We start from the raw sequence: 16,767 nt of genomic DNA, 5'->3' as shown, positions 1-16,767 counted from the left end.
CAAGTTGAAAAAAAAATAAATAAATAAACCGCATCCATATTCGCCATAAAAGCAGCGGACATGTCACTGGGTGGAGTAGCAAAATAAATGACTCACTGTTTCCCCCAACATTAAAAATTTACACTCGACAAAGTTATAAATATTTAGACTATACATGGGTTATAACTGAAACAATGCGATGTTCTCCACGAGTCAACAACGAAATATATACTTTACTTCACCTTTTCGCGTGTAGTGGTCGTGCCCAAATTAGGGAGGAACATTGGCGGAGGAACCGTTTCACATCGAACTTATTTTGACGACGGACCGCGGTTACGCAACAGCTTAGTTTCAGACCAAACAAAGTAAACAACATTTTCACAATTTGTAAAAATCCATAACGCATACAAATTAACATTGATTCAACACTGTATAAAGTTAAAGGTTTAAATAGACGCAGCCACGTCGTTACGCAAATGTTTAGCGCCGCCTACTGGATCCGGCGCGCAATAATGCGTGGGACAGAAAGTGAAGTCCGTCAGTGATGTCTGCTTGTATTTGACATCTTTGTGTATTACATGTTTTAACTGAAGCAGAGAAAAGTTTCAGGTTGTTTCTGTATATTTTGTCAGGGAATGCTCCAGAAATGTATGTAGATTCAATTGTGTTTCTGTTCATCAACTGGGATAATAAAAAAAGGTATCATTCATTCATTCATTCATTCATCTAGGAGATCAAATTACTGAATCTGTGTGGAATTATTTTTGATATGATCAACCACTCAGCAACCATCAGGCAGAAACATTTTGCAGGATTATACTCCTCTCATATTAAAAATGAGCAAATTTGTCAGAATCTAACTAATAATGTTCAAAGAGGTCAGTAATGAGCATTCACACAGTTATACACATTATACACACTGGTACTTCTGCATAGAAAGGCTATTTAAACTTTAAACAAAACACAAGATATTCAGTGACTCATATTTTAAGTGTTTTATGCAGTGCTATTCAAGCAATTTAATATGGTCTAATTTTCATTTTTCATGATTTAAAATCTAATCTTAAAGTCACTGGCATTTAAATTGAGTTGTATAACCTTTGAACCTATGCCAATTTTTAGCAATTTAGATTACTGAAATGCTTGTTTTAAGCTCAGTCTTCTGGGTATAAATTACTTTAATTAGCTGCAAAATGCTCCTCCCTAACAGTATTCCCTAAATACTCCCTAATATGTTTCCCTAACAGACAAGGCTGATTCCATTATACTGAATGACAAAACAGACAAGCCAAACTTACAGAGACCATTTTAATTTGAAATACTTTATAATAGAGCAATTGTTATTTATTATAATCTTTCAAAAGAAAATCATTGTCAAAGGGCAGAAACAAGCAACAAGAGAACTTCACTAAATTTCCAAAAATATGCATAACCCATCCAATGAAACTGGTAACAGATGCTCCTTAATCCATAGCTGATTGATGCTCAGCCATACTGGACCATGGGGTGATCAGACCAGGGAGGCAGGCTGGACAGTTTCTCCTCAGTAGCTGCCTCAATGGGCCATCCCCAGGCTTTGAAGAATCCAGTCAGATTCAAGCCCACAGTCTGAGAGAAAGTCTCAGCGTACAGATTCATCTTTCCTTTGTTGTCTCCAGGAAAGTTGCTCATACTGTGGTAGGCAGCAAACACCTTCTTAAAGGCATCCCAACCAAACCTTTCCTGGAGCTTTGAAGACAGTGAAAAAAAATAACCAAAAGCATAATTTGGATCACATTCTTTTTAATGTGAAAAGTTGTTTTGTTTGTAATTTAAAGTTTCTTTACAAAGTATAAATTTCTTACCTGCAAATAAGTCTCCAGAGCCACCCACATGTCCCAGCCACTCAGCTGTCTGCCCCCTGCCACGTAGTTCTTTGCTCGAGCGCTTCGTTCTTCTGCAGTTATAGCTGGATGAGCCTACATTCATCAAAGTGAATCAGTGTAACTTTGATGCCTCCAAAAAGCTAAAAATGATCACATTAAATGAGCCAAAAAACAGATAATATCTTCTGGTTGTGAGTTTACCTTTGCCCTGTTGATGCCCAGCACCTCCTCATGCACGTACACTGACCACAGGTTGCATGTGCACTCTGTAGTGTGTGACGGGAACTCCCAGCAGCCTCTCTGCTGGTTGTGTCCGAGCTCATGGACGGGGCCCCAAATGCCGTTAGTTCTTGCATTTTCAACGTTGAGCAGCTCAGATGCACAAGACTGATGAGCCATGACGGGATAACCTGCATGCATCCAACCTGAACAGAAAAACAATAAGGAAGGAAAAAAATACATAGCTTTTTATTTTTTGGTTGTGGTGGGGGGTGAGAGACTCGTCAGGATGAGGATATTAGTATACACTGCAGTGTAACAAAAAAACTTCTGTGGTGATATGAGTGTGCCCATCCTCTTGGTGGCAGTGTCTGCATATTTGCCTTTATTTATCTTTACCTACATATTGATGAAGAAAAGTACAGAGTGGTTGTATGTTAGCAGGTGTGGAACTGAATTCAAGCTGACTAAGTTCTCTGCAGTTTCACTGAAACACCTACCATGTGAAATCTGCACCTCCGTTACAAATCGCTCTTTCCGAGGAAACTTGTGTGGTATGGCAGCCAGGTCAGCAATGGCCCTCATGATGTCATTCCACAGGGACGCCACCTCATCAGGACGCTCTAGGTTTCTTACAGCATCCGATGGTACAGTGAGGATGATGTTGTCAAACTCTAACTCTGCCCAGGGTGAAGGAGCTGTACGCAGCAACAACCAATCAGCTTCAGTTGTCACACCTAGGGGAGAACACAAATGTTGTCATAATAGAACAATTAATTATCATACAGATATTAAAAAATACCAAACAAAAATCTGAACTTTTAGTACAGACATCTTTAAAATTATTATTTATCGCTACACCAGAATGTGACATAAGCACTACTTTAATACAGGTCCAATTATAGCGTATAAGTAGTTTAATTCTGAATCAAAAATGTAAGAAAACATATTCATATCATATAAAGTATACTTTTTTTACAAAAACCTTTGTTTCTGCTCTCAAAAAACACATCTTTGTCACCAAGTAGGATAAGATTTTCTTCCTCAGAGCCAAGAACAAACAGCGACATACATTCCTCTGTAAACACACCTGATTTATAATAGGGCGCAGGAACAGCCATCTGCACAGTGGCCTCCACTCCTTGCACCTGTGTTTGGGGTGGAGCCACCAGGTAGATGAGTCCTCCCCACAAGTTCCACACCTGGATCATCTCTGAGGTAACAGGAAATCGCTCATGAACACGTGGAGGTCTCTTCAGCTCTTCAGCGTGGAGTCGATCTGTTTGACAGCCAATTTGAATCTAGAAAAAACATAATAAAATTATTCATTTATTTTATATATATACACACATATATACACACACACACATATATATACACACACACACACACACACACTTGGAAATGAGATCCATAAAATCCCTAAATTTCTGAATTCTAATTGGTCCTAAAAGAGCAACTACTTGTTTTACTTTGTCAGCTTTTTTGATAATTATGGACACATTAGTATAACTCTGATTTCCTGCAGTACTGTTACTGTAAAACAGGTACGATCCTTCAGTCCCATTTAGTCTTTCTGTTACATCACATTCATCCTGATGTATTTAGAAATCATTTTTACACGAGTCAAAATGAGAAGAAATTGAGTGAATGTTGTAAAAAGTTAAGTATTGTGAGATACACTACTCACAAAAAGTTAGTAGGTAAATAAATAAGGACACAAAAGTATTAAAATACAGTGGTTTGCAAAAGTATTCATACCCCTTGAACTTTTCCATATTTTGTCACATTACAACCACAAACATAAATATATTTCACTGGAATTTAATGTGAAAGACCAACACAAAATGGTATACAATTGTGAAGTGGAAGCAAAATTTTACATGAATCAAAACATTTTTTACAAATAAAAAACTGAAAAGTGCGACGTGCAAAAGTATTCAGCCCCCTTTTCCCTGAGTGCAACCAATTGCATTCAGAAGTTGCCTGATGACTGCTAATGACTCAAAAGGGTCCACCTGTGTGTAATCTAATCTCAGTACAAATACAGCTGCTCCGTGACGGCCTCAGATGTTGGTTAAGAGAATATTGGAGAGCAAACAGCATCATGAAGTCCAAAGAACACACCAGACAGGTTAGGAATATGGTTTTGGAGAAGTTTAAAGCAGGCTTAGGTTATAAAAAGATTTCCCAAGCTTTGAACATCTCACGGAGCACTGTTCAATCCATCATCCGGAAATGGAAAGAGTATGGCACCACAGTAAACCTGCCAAGACAAGGCCGTCCACCTAAACTTACAGGCCGAACAAGGAGATCACTGATCAGAGAGGCAGCCAAGAGGCCCATGGTGACTCTGGATGAAATGCAGAGAGCCACAGCTCAGGTGGGGGAAACTGTCCACAGGACAACAATTAGTCGTGCACTACACAAATGTGGTCTTTATGGAAGAGTGGCAAGGAAAAAGCCATTGTTAAAAGAAAACCATAAGAAGTCCCGTTTGCAGTTTGCCAGAAGCCATGTTGAGGACACAGCAAACATGTGGAAGAAGGTGCTTTGGTCAGACGAGACCAAAATTGAACTTTTTGGCCACAATGCAAAACGCTATGTGTGGCGGAGAAAGAACACTGCACATCACTCTGAAAACACCATCCCCACTGTCAAATATGGTGGTGGCAGCATCATGCTCTGGGGGTGCTTCTCTTCAGCAGGGACCGGGAAGTTGGTCAAAGTTGATGGGAAGATGGATGGAGCCAAATACAGGGCAATCTTGGAAGAAAACCTGTTGGAGTCAGCAAAAGATTTGAGACTGGGGCGGAGGTTCACCTTCCAGCAGGACAACGACCCTAAACATAAAGCCAAAGCTACAATGGAGTGGTTTAAAAAAAGAATATTCATGTGTTAGAATGGCCCAGTCAAAGTCCAGACCTAAACCCAATTGAGAATTTGTGGCAAGATCTCAAAACTGCTGTTCACAAACGCTCTCCATCCAATCTGACTGAGCTTGAGCTGTTTTGCAAGGAGGAATGGGCAAGAATTGCAGTCACTAGATGTGCAAAGCTGGTGGAGACATACCCTAAAAGACTTGCAGCTGTAATTGCAGCAAAAGGTGGCTCCACAAAGTATTGACTCAGGGGGGCTGAATAATTTTGCACATCGCACTTTTCAGTTTTTTATTTGTAAAAAATGTTTTGATTCATGTAAAATTTTGCTTCCACTTCACAATTGTATACCACATTGTGTTGGTCTTTCACATTAAATTCCAGTGAAATATATTTATGTTTGTGGTTGTAATGTGACAAAATATGGAAAAGTTCAAGGGGTATGAATACTTTTGCAAACCACTGTATATGTTTAGAGCTGCATTCCTGCAATCACCAACCTACCAGAAAGTCATTGGCAAGAACTAAAGGTAAGTAAAAGTACATGATGTCAGTTGTACTGGGGTTTGAGATGGCTGGTTGGATACACGGGTTTGTTCAGGAGCACAAAAACATCAAAAACAACAGAGTAAATAATCATCTGACTTTGTGTAATAGTACCTGCCATCCATTACTGACAATCTCTGCAGGCATGGAGATGTAGGTCTTCATACCAGGAGAGAGATAGAGACCTGTACTGATCCACTCCTCCCCACCTGTTAAACACACACACAAACACATATGCACTGTAAAGTTAATAATACCTTATGTGTGTTAATATAACCAATGAAGTAACAGCTCAAACAGATTTATATAGTGTACATGAGTTTCAACAATCATTCATGTGACATTCATATTTAAAATCCCAACCTCCTGTGTTAACATCGATCTTGATTTTGTGGTTGTAGACAACTGGCAGCAGTGGGTTATCCTGGATGAGGTGGGGCAGAAGGGCATCTGGATCTGGGCAAACCTTATAAACCTCTGTCCCCACGCTGAGAAGAAGGTGGTCTTTTGGACTTGTGATGGGACAGGAGTCACTAACCTTGGCAATGAAAATGAGGAAATTAAGGGTTGAGGTATAATAAACTCTGGTTTACATGTTCAAAAAAGCATCAACCACTATAGTTTTGTGTTGTTCCATAAACATGTTTTAAAATGTGTAAATTTCATCCTGTATGCTCACCTGTGGCAGACCTGACTTCTTTAAGACATCTGTGAGTGTGGCCACTACTTGTGTGTAGGAGCTGCAGTTATGAGCTTTCATGTTCAAGTAGGTGGCACAGTCGGTACCCAGCTTCTTGAGATGTTCTTCCTCATGTTTGCTGAGTTCTTCACCCACAGTTACATGTCTGGCAAAGCGATGTAGAAGGTGACGGAAGTGGTAGGTGTTTTTCATAGCCTGGCTGGGAACAGGAGCCTTGTATACACCTCCGGAAAGCGTTGCCCCCAACAGGCTCAAACCCATTTTGTTCAGGATTTTGTTCCCTGAGCAACATTGTAACAAATTAGTGGGGTTATAAGAACAGCTATGCATGAACACGTCATGAAGCTTCAATAAAATAAGTAAACCTAAAAAAAAAGGGATAAAAATTATTTCATAATGATGTGTGCTATATAAAAAAATGATCATTCTCAGTTATCGAAGCTAAAGGTGGTTCTACTAGGTACTGAATTGTTAAGTGTCTTAATTTCCTAAATGCTTTTTTGGGGTTTAGTTCTTGGTTAAATAAATAAAAGTTCCCATATTCCTTCAAAGAGCGTATAGTATCAACTGTCTTTCATGCTAGAGTTTTAGACTAAGAATATTTGTGTTGAGAAATGAAGGAGTTGTAGTCAGTTTGATCAAACCTTAAAATTAACATTATAATCACTTAATACAAAATTGCGACATCTCACATAATCTGCATGTGGAGCATGTGTTGTGAATGACACTACCAGTGGTGGGATGTAACTAAGTACAAGTACTTTCTTGCTGTACTTAAGTACATTTTTCATGTATCTGTACTTTACTTAAGTAGATTTCATCATGGGTACATTTTTCATGTATCTGTACTTTACTTAAGTAGATTTCATCATGGGTACATTTTTCATGTATCTGTACTTTACTTAAGTAGATTTCATCATGGGTACATTTTTCATGTATCTGTACTTTACTTAAGTAGATTTCATCATGGGTACTTTTGACTTTTACTCCACTACATTTTACATTAGGTATCTGTACTTTCTACTCCACTACATTTCTGTAGTGCGTTGAATTACAAAGTACATTCATGTCATGTCGATTTAGTTTTTATTTCATTTTATTTTATTTGTGGTTTATTTGATTTATTTTTTTTTTGTTAGAAAATAATCAGTGGCGAGAGGGGGGATTGCTGTACAGTAATTGGTCCATTGAACAAAGCAGGAAAGTACCATTACACCCTCCTTCATAAAAAAATCAGAGCATCAGCATGGCCACAATGGTTTCCACCACGGAGGAAATGTGCCATTCATGGCCTTATTTAACTGGTTCAAAAAATGACTTGTTGAGATTTGATAGAGGAGGTTGGTGGTGAATTTACATCTTCTGCAGCTGTTGTCACAATCTGTGATGATGCACAGAATCACAAGTGTGAACAGTGTCACAGAGTGTAAACACAAAACTATGCATTATCTGCAGCATTTTTCACTAAAATGGCACCATTGATGTATTAAAATATACATACAGTAGGCACACTTCATGATATTGTAGACCATTAGGGAATACATTAAGCAAGTACTTTTACTTTTAATACTTAAGTGAAGCTGTAACATCTATGCTCCTCAGTGGCATCTAAACATCTTGGGCCTTTTCTGGGTTCTTGTAATTTCTTTCTTGCCCATTTAAAGTGCCTGTGACATGCCTATTCTTCAATTACAAAAAGTCAAAGAAAATACCTTCATATTTAGGAAAATAGGCATAAAACACACAATTTCACCCATTTTGTCACATAACTGGCCTATTTTCCTTTGAATTTGGCTCATCTAAAGTGAAACAGGAAGTGACATCAAAGGGGAACTCTTTAAGAAAGAAAACTCCCTGGTCTTTGTTTATGGAAACAATATTTTTGAACTCTGACTCTTCTTCAGCTCTCTCTTATAGGGACTAAAATTACCTAAAGAAACAAGATTCCCTGCTTTCTGTGTTGTTAGCCATTGTAGCAATGCTCTGTCCACATGCACACATTCCCCTTTGACATCACTTCCCGTTTCTTCACATGCAAACATCTCAACAACTGTTCATCTCGGTGGTGTGAAATTGCTTTTGCAATACGTTATCACTTCCAAAAGTGCATTCATATTGACCACAAAAATTTTATGTCACATGCACTTTAATGTCTTCATCACTATCCATCCATCCATCCATCCATTTTACCTGCTTTTTCATGTAGGTTTGCTGGTGCCCATTATACAACAGGCAGTATCTACCCTGGAGAGGTCTACCCCAACTCTCTCACCTAAAGCAAGTCCCTTTATTTGGTTGCCATTTATCAAAAATTGCCAAAAAGTATCTTATTGCCCACCACTGAAATATGGGCCATAATACTTTTGATTGTGTGTTCCTGTGTCAAAATATCTAATGAAGTCCTAGACAAATTTGAATGAAACTTGATGTACAACTACAATCACTTAGCTTTTTTTGGAGTCAGTCCAATTCAAGATGGCCACCACAGCTAATCACCATTACCCTATACACAAATGGCTATACTTCAGTTAATTGTACAGATTTTGTGCTAAAATTTGATGTAGTAGGTGTGAGTTATTCACAACACATACTCTGAGAGTATCGCATGAGATTGTGCAAAACTTTATGCTAAATGTTTGACTAAAAACGACTACAACTCTATCATTTTTCAACATGATCTTAGTTCAAAACTGTGGCATGAAAGGCTGCAGATATGCTTTGTCTTCGTTTTGATTTTCTTCATTCATTTCTCAAACATTTCATTTTATCTATAGGCAACTTTATTTACAGTGAGATATTCTCAGTTCAGGAAAACATCTGTGGATCATTTTACATCTGCATCGAGCATAGTCCTTTAACAATTATCTACCAAACTAACACAAGTTAGACACATTTATCTTCATCTTGATAAATACAAAAAACACATTCTACCTCAGGTCAGACATGTTGTCCAATCCAAAGTGATATGGGATCTACTTCCTCTTTTAGAACGTCCTGTGTTCTAGAAAATCCAGCGTTTATGTTTGGTGCCCCCAGCTACCCACACAGGTTAATTTCACTTAGCATAAGCTGCATTTTTCTACAATGAACACATATTGTAACTTAAGTTTTACCATTACTAATCCTATTTTTATTTTACAAAAAAGAGCCATAAGAATTATTACAAGAAAGAATTACTAACACCCAACATATTGTTTCATCAATTAAAATTGTTGAAATTTCATGAGTTAGTTAGTTATAACATTCTGCAGGTTATGAATAAGGCTCATAGAAATGTGTTGCCGTCAAACATCCAATCACATTTTGTTAAGAGGGAAAGCTGCTATAATTTGAAGGGATTACAAATGTTTGTTAAACCGAAAATCAGAGCAAATTTGAAGGACAGATGCACTTCAGTAAAAGATATGACTGTGGAATAATCTGGAGGAAGACTATAAGAGCATTGGATCAGTTAATTACTTTAAGAAAACGATCAAGGAAAATTTGTTAAAGAAATATGAAATTGTTTAATTTGTATTAGTTACTGTCTGAGGAGGTGAATTTTTTGTTTTTATTTGGTTTATCATTGTTTAAAATATTTATTTTTTTTAAAAAAGGAGCAGATTTCATAAGAATTTTTTCTTCTGCTGCTGCCTGTCATTTTATTTTATTTTGTATCGTTTTGTTGTGTGTGAAATGTTTTGTTTGTTTTTAATGAAATGAATAAAAATTTGAAAAAACTTGAAGTTAATGAACAAGTACCTTGGTGTTCTGTTTGACTCAAATCTTACTGTTACGCAACATATTAAGACGACTTCAAATTTAATAAAATTCAACTTGGCAAATTTTTGTCACATTAGACCATTTCTTACTTCACATGTGTGCATGCATTTTTTTCTCATACATCTTTTTATTTCATATCTTGGTCTCATACAACAGCAAATGTATTAAAATGAAACAAGTCTCTCTTCAAAAAGACAATAAAGACAGAAAACCTTATGTTCACAACTAATATCAATAAGTACAAGATTTGGACTTCAAAAATGATCAACGTTTCTGTAATTTAAGTCTTAGGGCCTTGGATGTGCTCCTCCACCTCTAGACTTTTTTATTCAGAAGTCCAAATCCAGAATAAACACTAGATCTCAGACTAGAGGGGATTGTGATAGCAAGACAGAGAATGGAGTTTGGGTGAAAGGTGACGTCAATCACACTAATGGAATGGACAACCAGAAGATATTAGAGACTGTGATAGTTATTTCATTTTTAAAAGGAAACAAAGTATGGCTTAAAGAAAATCAGTCACGTATTCATCTGTAAAATAGTTATATTTTAACTGTGTACCTTGCAGTGTGTGACGTTTGCATGCTTTGTTGAATTGTTTTAATCGATTGTTGTATTTGTTTTGTGTACTTACTTTACAATTTTTTTTATCTGCTCAAGACAACAGATGAAATTTAGCTGTTCTGCTAATTCTGGCACAATTATATTCAAAGAATATTGATTAATAAATACTGTTCTTTTAAAGAAATACATTAAAATAATAATTTCTTTATTCTTGTAATCTTACCTGAGAACTCTGTTAGTGGGTTTTGCCCAAGATGGGTCTGTGCCCAGTACCAGGCATGTCCACCCATCAGAAGGCCTCCGCCCTCGGCTACAAAGTTTTGGATTTCTTCCAGACGGTCATCGCTGTACGCTGTGCACACAAACACACTCAGGTCTGGTTTGAAGCCTGTTGTCTCACACTGCAGACCCGATCTGGACAGCATGTTGAGGGCATTGTCCGGTGCTACACCAATGACCCCCCTGCGGCCTTCGTCCAGCCAGTGAATGGCATTGTTCCAAAACTGAGCAAGGTTCTAGATTAAAAGCAGGAAATTTAAAAAAAAAAAAAGCCAGAAATTTTTATTTTATTAAAAAATATTTCTCAAACTTCCTTAAAACTGTCTTAGTATAAATCACTTTCTATTTCTACAATGTTAACAACTGCACCTCGTTCCACAGAAGTCCTTCATGTGTCGCCACGATGACCCGGCCCTGGCCATAGTAGGCTCCAGCCAGGAACGCCTGTCCACTGCCTGTTGTACCGATTGGGAAGGCAAGTGGGCCATGGACCAGAACCTCAGAGGCAGTTAGTCCATCTGGGAGGTTAAACTCTGATACCCCCTGGAGTAAAAACTGCAAGTCATCCTCAAAATCCTTACCAGTCCTGTATTAAAGAAAGGAGAAGATACAATGAATGACAAAGATGGAATTTAAATAATAATAATAATAATTAATGTGTCATTTTGTGTTTAGATTGTTTGTTGAGTGTAAAACAAAGAGTTAATGACTTTAACTGACAACTAATACTTTGGGATTATGTAAACACACAAAGGATGCAAATTTTAAGATATTCTTATGGAAGTCAATTTTCTTTAAATTATTACTATCAAAAGGTACAACTGTATATTTATATAGAGCCATATGCTTTGACTGGTTAGGATCAGAGAGGACAAGAAAGTGACAACAACACAGAATGACTGATCCAGGTGCAATTTCTTTGAGAAGAAAAAAAAATGTTAATGAAAGCAATAATTACAAATACAAACATAGAAAGGAAAGCAAGTAAAGACAGCAGTAAAGTGATGAAATGCAGTCAGTTTGTCCTCGGGCAGTGTTAAGATGGATTTATAGTCGGCATGAAGGTCTAGCTGATGTAGTAGCAAGATATGCTTTTGTCCAAGAATATTTTACACTCAACAATTAGGAAGCCTCACCCCACCGTTGTGTAAAACATTAATAAAAACAAAACAAAATGATTTGTAAATCATGTTGAACTTCTGTTCAGTTTTATACATTACAAATACAAGATATTTAATGTTCAAACAGGTAAACCTTTTTTGTAAGTATTCATTTATTTTGAATTTAATGCCTGCAACATGTTCCAAAAAAAGCTGTGACAGGGTCATATTTACCACTGTGTTACACCATTGACAACACTCAACAAGCATTTGGGAACTAAGGACACTGTTGAAGCTTTGTAGGTGGAATTCGTTCCCATTCCTGCTTGATGAACAACTTCAGTTGCTCAACAGCCTGGAGTCTCCGTTGTTGTATTTTGTGCTTCATGCTCCACACATTTTCAATGGTAGTCAGGTCTGGACTGCAGGCAGGTCAGTCTAGTACCTGCTCTCTTTTACTATGAAGCCACACTGTTGTAACACATACAGAATAAGGCTTGGCATTGTCTTGCTGAAATCAGCAGGACATCCCTAAAATTAGGCTTGGCTTTTGATGGCAGCATACTGCATGTTGCTCCAAAATCTGTCAGTAGATTTCAGCACTAATGGTGCCATCACAGCTGTGCAAGTTATCCACCAACACTGAGCACTAATGCACCCCCATACCATCAGAAATGCTGGCTCAACTTTGCACAGATAATAATAGGACAGTCCTTTTCTTCTTCGGCCCAGACGACATGATGTCCATGATTTCCAAAAACAATCTGAAACGCGGACTCGTGCGACCACAGGACACTTTGTTTCAGTCCATCTCAGATTATCACAGGTCCAGAGAAGCCAGTGGTGTTTCTGGGTGTTGTAGATTTGGCTTTGCAGGATAGAGCTTTAACTTGCACTTGTAGATGTAGAGATGAACTGTATTCACTCTGACATGGTTTTCTAAAATGTGGTGATATCTGTTACAGAATGATGTCAGTTTTTACTGCAGTGCTGCCTGAAGGTTGAGTCTTTAATGCTGGTTTTCAGCCTTGCTGCTTACTTGAAGAGATTTGTCCAGATTCTCTAAATCTTTTGATGATTTTATAGACTGCAGTCTGTAGAAGATGAAATATCTAAATTCTAAATGTTGTCCTTAAACTGTTGGACTATTCGCTCACACAGTTGTTCACAAAATGGTGAACTTTGCTTTCTGACTGAGCCTTTCAGAGATAATTCCCTTCACACCCAATCATGACACTCACCTGTTTCCAATTAACCTGTTTACCAGTGGAATGCTACAAACAGGTTTTTGGAGCATTCTTCAACTTTTCCAGTCATTTGTTGCCCCTGTCACAGCCGTTTTTGTAATGTGTTGCAGGCATTAAATTTAAAATCAGTGAATATTTGCAAAAAATAAATAAATAAATAAGGTTTATCTGTTTGAATATTAAATATCTTGCCTTTGTAGTGTATTCAACTGATTATAGGGTAAAGTTTTTGAAAATCTTTGTATTCTGTTTTTATTTTTGTTTTAAACATCCCAACTTCAATGGACTTGTGTTCTACAAGTTAAATCATTTTATATCAGTTCCTGTGATCATAATATCATGTTCAAGCTTCTGTAAAAAAACAACAACAAAAGAAAAAACAATAATGTGATCAACTGCATGAAATGCTGACCTGATCTCTACATGGGTCAGCATGCAAACTCCACACAGAAAGTTTGTCAGGCAAATCAGACACATTGCTGTGAGGGAACGGCACTAGCCATCATAGCTATTTACACTGAAATTACAAACTGAGGTGCAAGATGTCAGTATTAGTAATACCATCTTTTGTCAAAGTGTTTTCTTTCTTTAGGTATAAAAGAAGAATGCATCTTAAACATAATAAAATGTAAAAAGTGTACACTTACACTATAGCCATATAGGATGATGGGATCTGCGGGTACACAGGAAGGTTTTCCACTTCAGCGACACGATCAGAGATGTAGACCCCTGCAACACCAGACACCTTGTTCCCATCAAAATTCAACAAGGTGTTCTCCTTTGGGTGATCTGCAGCCCAGCTCCACGCCTGACCCGCCATCAGCACTCCCCCTCCTGCTTTCAGAAACGCCACCAGGTCCTTCGGGTCAGCGCCCACGCTGTATGCATCTGTCACATACACAGCAGCTTTCAGGTCGTTACTAAAGGATCCCACCACTTCTGTTTGGAAGCTGGACCTGCTGAGGTTGTCAGCCACGGCCTGGACGTTTCTGTGCACGGCTACAGAAGGGTTGTCTGATCCATCTCCTCTCAGCCACTTCAGGGCGTTCTCCACCAGAGCAGGAAATAAAGTCAGGTAGTACTCATGACCGAGGACAACAATTCTCCCACTGCCGTACAGAGAGGCAGCCATCAGAACCTGGCCTTGGCTGTTCATGGCTAAAGGAAAGGAATGGTCTCCGATCAGAACCAGGTCGCTGGGTACACTGGGGCCACGGAAGTCCAGCTGTTTTAGACCTTGCATTAAAGACATGTAGGCAATTTCATGATCTCTTTGGACTGCCTGGTCAGACATGGTGAGATTACTTAAAACTAGAAATATTAAAGGGGAAATAAGATAGCAGGATAACGTTGTTCTATAATGGGTGAGTTGTGTCAGGCTGTCAGTCCTGTAGAAAAAAAGACAAATACAAAAGCTACTCGTGACAATCACATAAACACAGCACTGAGCTGCTCCAAAGACAAATATTATTTCTTTCTCTGCCCCAACCAACAACACAACACAATACCTCGGCGTTTGTATCCTGTTCCAGGTGAAGTTTGCTGAGATGTGAACAACCCGACACTTGAAGCGTCCCACTCCTGTATGCAAAGGGCAGAGAGAACCTGTACGTTTAAACAAACTAGTAGCCGAAAAACCTGGGAGGGGAGTGCCTTTCTAAGAACAATTACAATGAGAAGACGATTTTAGAGTACAGCCCCAAGGAAAGGCCGTGTGAAAAACAATACCACACCATTCTGGGTGTAACACACCCTGAGCCACGCTGCATGAAAAACCTGCTCATCATGTGGGCTACTACGTGTGGCTGGTGATAATATGAGCTGGAATTTGGTCAATAAAATAAAGAAACCTATAACGTGCACTTTTTTCTTTGTTTCTAACAAAAATAAAATAATTTAGAAAAAAAAAACACAATAATGTAATGCATATAATTAACCCACAAGCCATGTAGTTTTTTTCTGAGGGTTTTTTTTTTTTTTTTTTTTTTAAGTTTGTGGCTTATTTTCATGTCCTTTTGTTGGTCATGCACATTATTTTGCAGGACTGTATTTGGCAACCTTTCCCACATTCATGATGTTCTGCACTTTTGAAAGGAAGACAGGCAAATTTGGACCTGCTTTTCAATAAACACTTATCATAAGGGTGGATTTTAGACCTGGACCTTTGACGCAGATATTTTCTTTAATAGGAGACCAGCTTTAGGGCGTGTAGGAGACACCCTGTGGTAATGCATGCCCAGTGTTCAAAAATATGATGTTTTCCCTACTAGTGGTTATAGAAAACAATTTCATTAAAAATACAGTTTAATACAATGTCTACACGAGTCAACACAACAATAGAGTTGAAATATGTAACTCACCTTTTCAGGTCTTGAGGAAGTCTGTTCCCCCTGTGTCGGGAGCGCGCATTGCAGCCAGAGAGGTGGATCCGGCKGATMTGACCATTTTCACKGCGCTTCTGATCGATKTCTCGGTAAAAACKACTCRTATAATCATGTCANTGTTGTAACKTTCAGTTTAATCGGCAGCTATCAAAATAAAAAKWCWYACAWAAATAAACGAGGTCTTGTGTGGAGGTCTTTTTACGCTGTTTTGTGTTATTTTAAACGCGAAGAGAATCGATCTTTTTTTTTTTTCAGCTTTTGTCTCAGCCTGACAAATAAAAGTCAACAATAGTGTGCATTCATCATTTTTCATTTCTGATAAAGGAGGAGGGAAGCCATGGCTGATAGCAGGGCACAAAAATAAAGACTTCCTAAAAATCAGAGTGTAAACTTTTTGGTCAATCCCGTTCTAATGTAAAATATGACAGATTACTGGATTAAGGAAATGTCTAGTGTGCTACAACACATAATTTTTGAGAATTTGGAAACAGTTGCTTTTTATTTCCCGAAGATATGGGGGGAGAAGAGGAGAGAATGGATATTTCAGCTGCCTGATATAATCTGTTCCCCCTCTGTGAAATGGAAACAAAGTCATTTACCTGCAAGTTTTTTAACTGTGTTCATTCCCCTCATCATCAACAAGAAATCCTGTGATTTTCATAACATTTGTTCTTTTTTATTTTTTTTTATTTTTATTTTTTTTATTTTTTGCCAAAGTTAGGATGGGGGAACAAAATATTTTAACCACCTGTTACAATCTGTTCCCCTGTTATGCACAGAGGCAGTGCGGAACTTTTAACGGAGACACCGTTTCTGAACGAACGTATTTTGTCGACGGACCGCGGCTACTCAGCTCTGTAGACCAAAATTTTAAGGTTTGTTTTAGATAAAAACAAAACAAATGCTCGCTAGATGAATACGACATTGTTTAAAACAGACGGGGCCACGCAGAAAATCTGAGTAATAAAAACTTTCCCTTATCTTCTAAACCATTAAAGCCAGGCGGTGAAGGAGCAGGTTAAATGTCGTGTTCTCTGGTTGGCGTTTCTGGGTCCGTGATTCCTCTGGAGGATGGACGAGCTGTGATTCTGGGCCGGGGTCCAGAGACAGGGGTCACAGATAAAAAATGCTCCAGACACCAGGGTGAGACTCGCGCTTGCTTGATTCTTAACTTGTGTTTTTATTTTTTGATTTTATTTCTTAAAATTCATGTTACATCCATGTTCTTGGCAATATATATATA

At 38.1% G+C, this 16,767-nt stretch overlaps 2 protein-coding genes across 3 annotated transcripts in view; one reads left to right on the top strand and one right to left on the bottom strand.

Annotated features, from left to right (window-relative positions):
* Positions 1-1,273: 1,273 nt before the first annotated feature.
* LOC106522113 (TRPM8 channel-associated factor homolog) lies at positions 1,274-15,541 on the bottom strand. Its single transcript, XM_014014974.1, has 13 exons — positions 15,501-15,541; positions 14,649-14,721; positions 13,788-14,528; positions 11,163-11,379; positions 10,738-11,029; positions 6,168-6,469; positions 5,852-6,026; positions 5,603-5,697; positions 3,154-3,364; positions 2,564-2,800; positions 2,046-2,269; positions 1,824-1,937; positions 1,274-1,707 (listed from the first exon to the last, which is right to left on the bottom strand). Exons 3-13 carry the CDS (start codon positions 14,432-14,434, stop codon positions 1,465-1,467), a joined length of 2,757 nt encoding a protein of 918 aa, XP_013870428.1. The 5' UTR covers positions 14,435-14,528; positions 14,649-14,721; positions 15,501-15,541; the 3' UTR covers positions 1,274-1,464.
* Positions 15,542-16,293: 752 nt separating this feature from the next.
* Positions 16,294-16,767, top strand: part of pnkp (polynucleotide kinase 3'-phosphatase) — an 11,624-nt gene continuing 11,150 nt past the window's right edge. Inside the window, exons 1-2 of one of the 2 annotated variants that reach the window (XM_014014972.1) lie at positions 16,294-16,399; positions 16,523-16,667. In XM_014014972.1, coding sequence (XP_013870426.1) covers positions 16,547-16,667 — 121 coding nt within the window. In that variant the 5' untranslated portion in view covers positions 16,294-16,399; positions 16,523-16,546. The remainder of the gene's footprint in view (positions 16,400-16,522; positions 16,668-16,767) is intronic. The other variant, XM_014014973.1, reaches the window with a different exon arrangement.

Source organism: Austrofundulus limnaeus, unplaced genomic scaffold, assembly GCF_001266775.1.
Source record: "Austrofundulus limnaeus strain Quisiro unplaced genomic scaffold, Austrofundulus_limnaeus-1.0 Scaffold121, whole genome shotgun sequence".
NCBI lineage: Eukaryota > Metazoa > Chordata > Actinopteri > Cyprinodontiformes > Rivulidae > Austrofundulus > Austrofundulus limnaeus.
Note: the sequence above shows the minus strand (reverse complement) of the source record. Positions and strands in the feature narration are given on the sequence as shown.

What these genes read in the sequence shown, in the direction of transcription:
- LOC106522113 (XM_014014974.1), bottom strand. Translation starts at nt 14,434, where the DNA reads ATGTCTGACCAGGCAGTCCAAAGAGATCATGAAATTGCCTACATGTCT. An exon ending in GATCGATGTTAACACAGGAG is followed by an intron (nt 5,698 to 5,851) that starts GTTGGGATTTTA and finishes TGTGTTTAACAG; the next exon opens with GTGGGGAGGAGTGGATCAGT. An exon ending in GGAGGTGCAGATTTCACATG is followed by an intron (nt 2,270 to 2,563) that starts GTAGGTGTTTCA and finishes TTTTCTGTTCAG; the next exon opens with GTTGGATGCATGCAGGTTAT.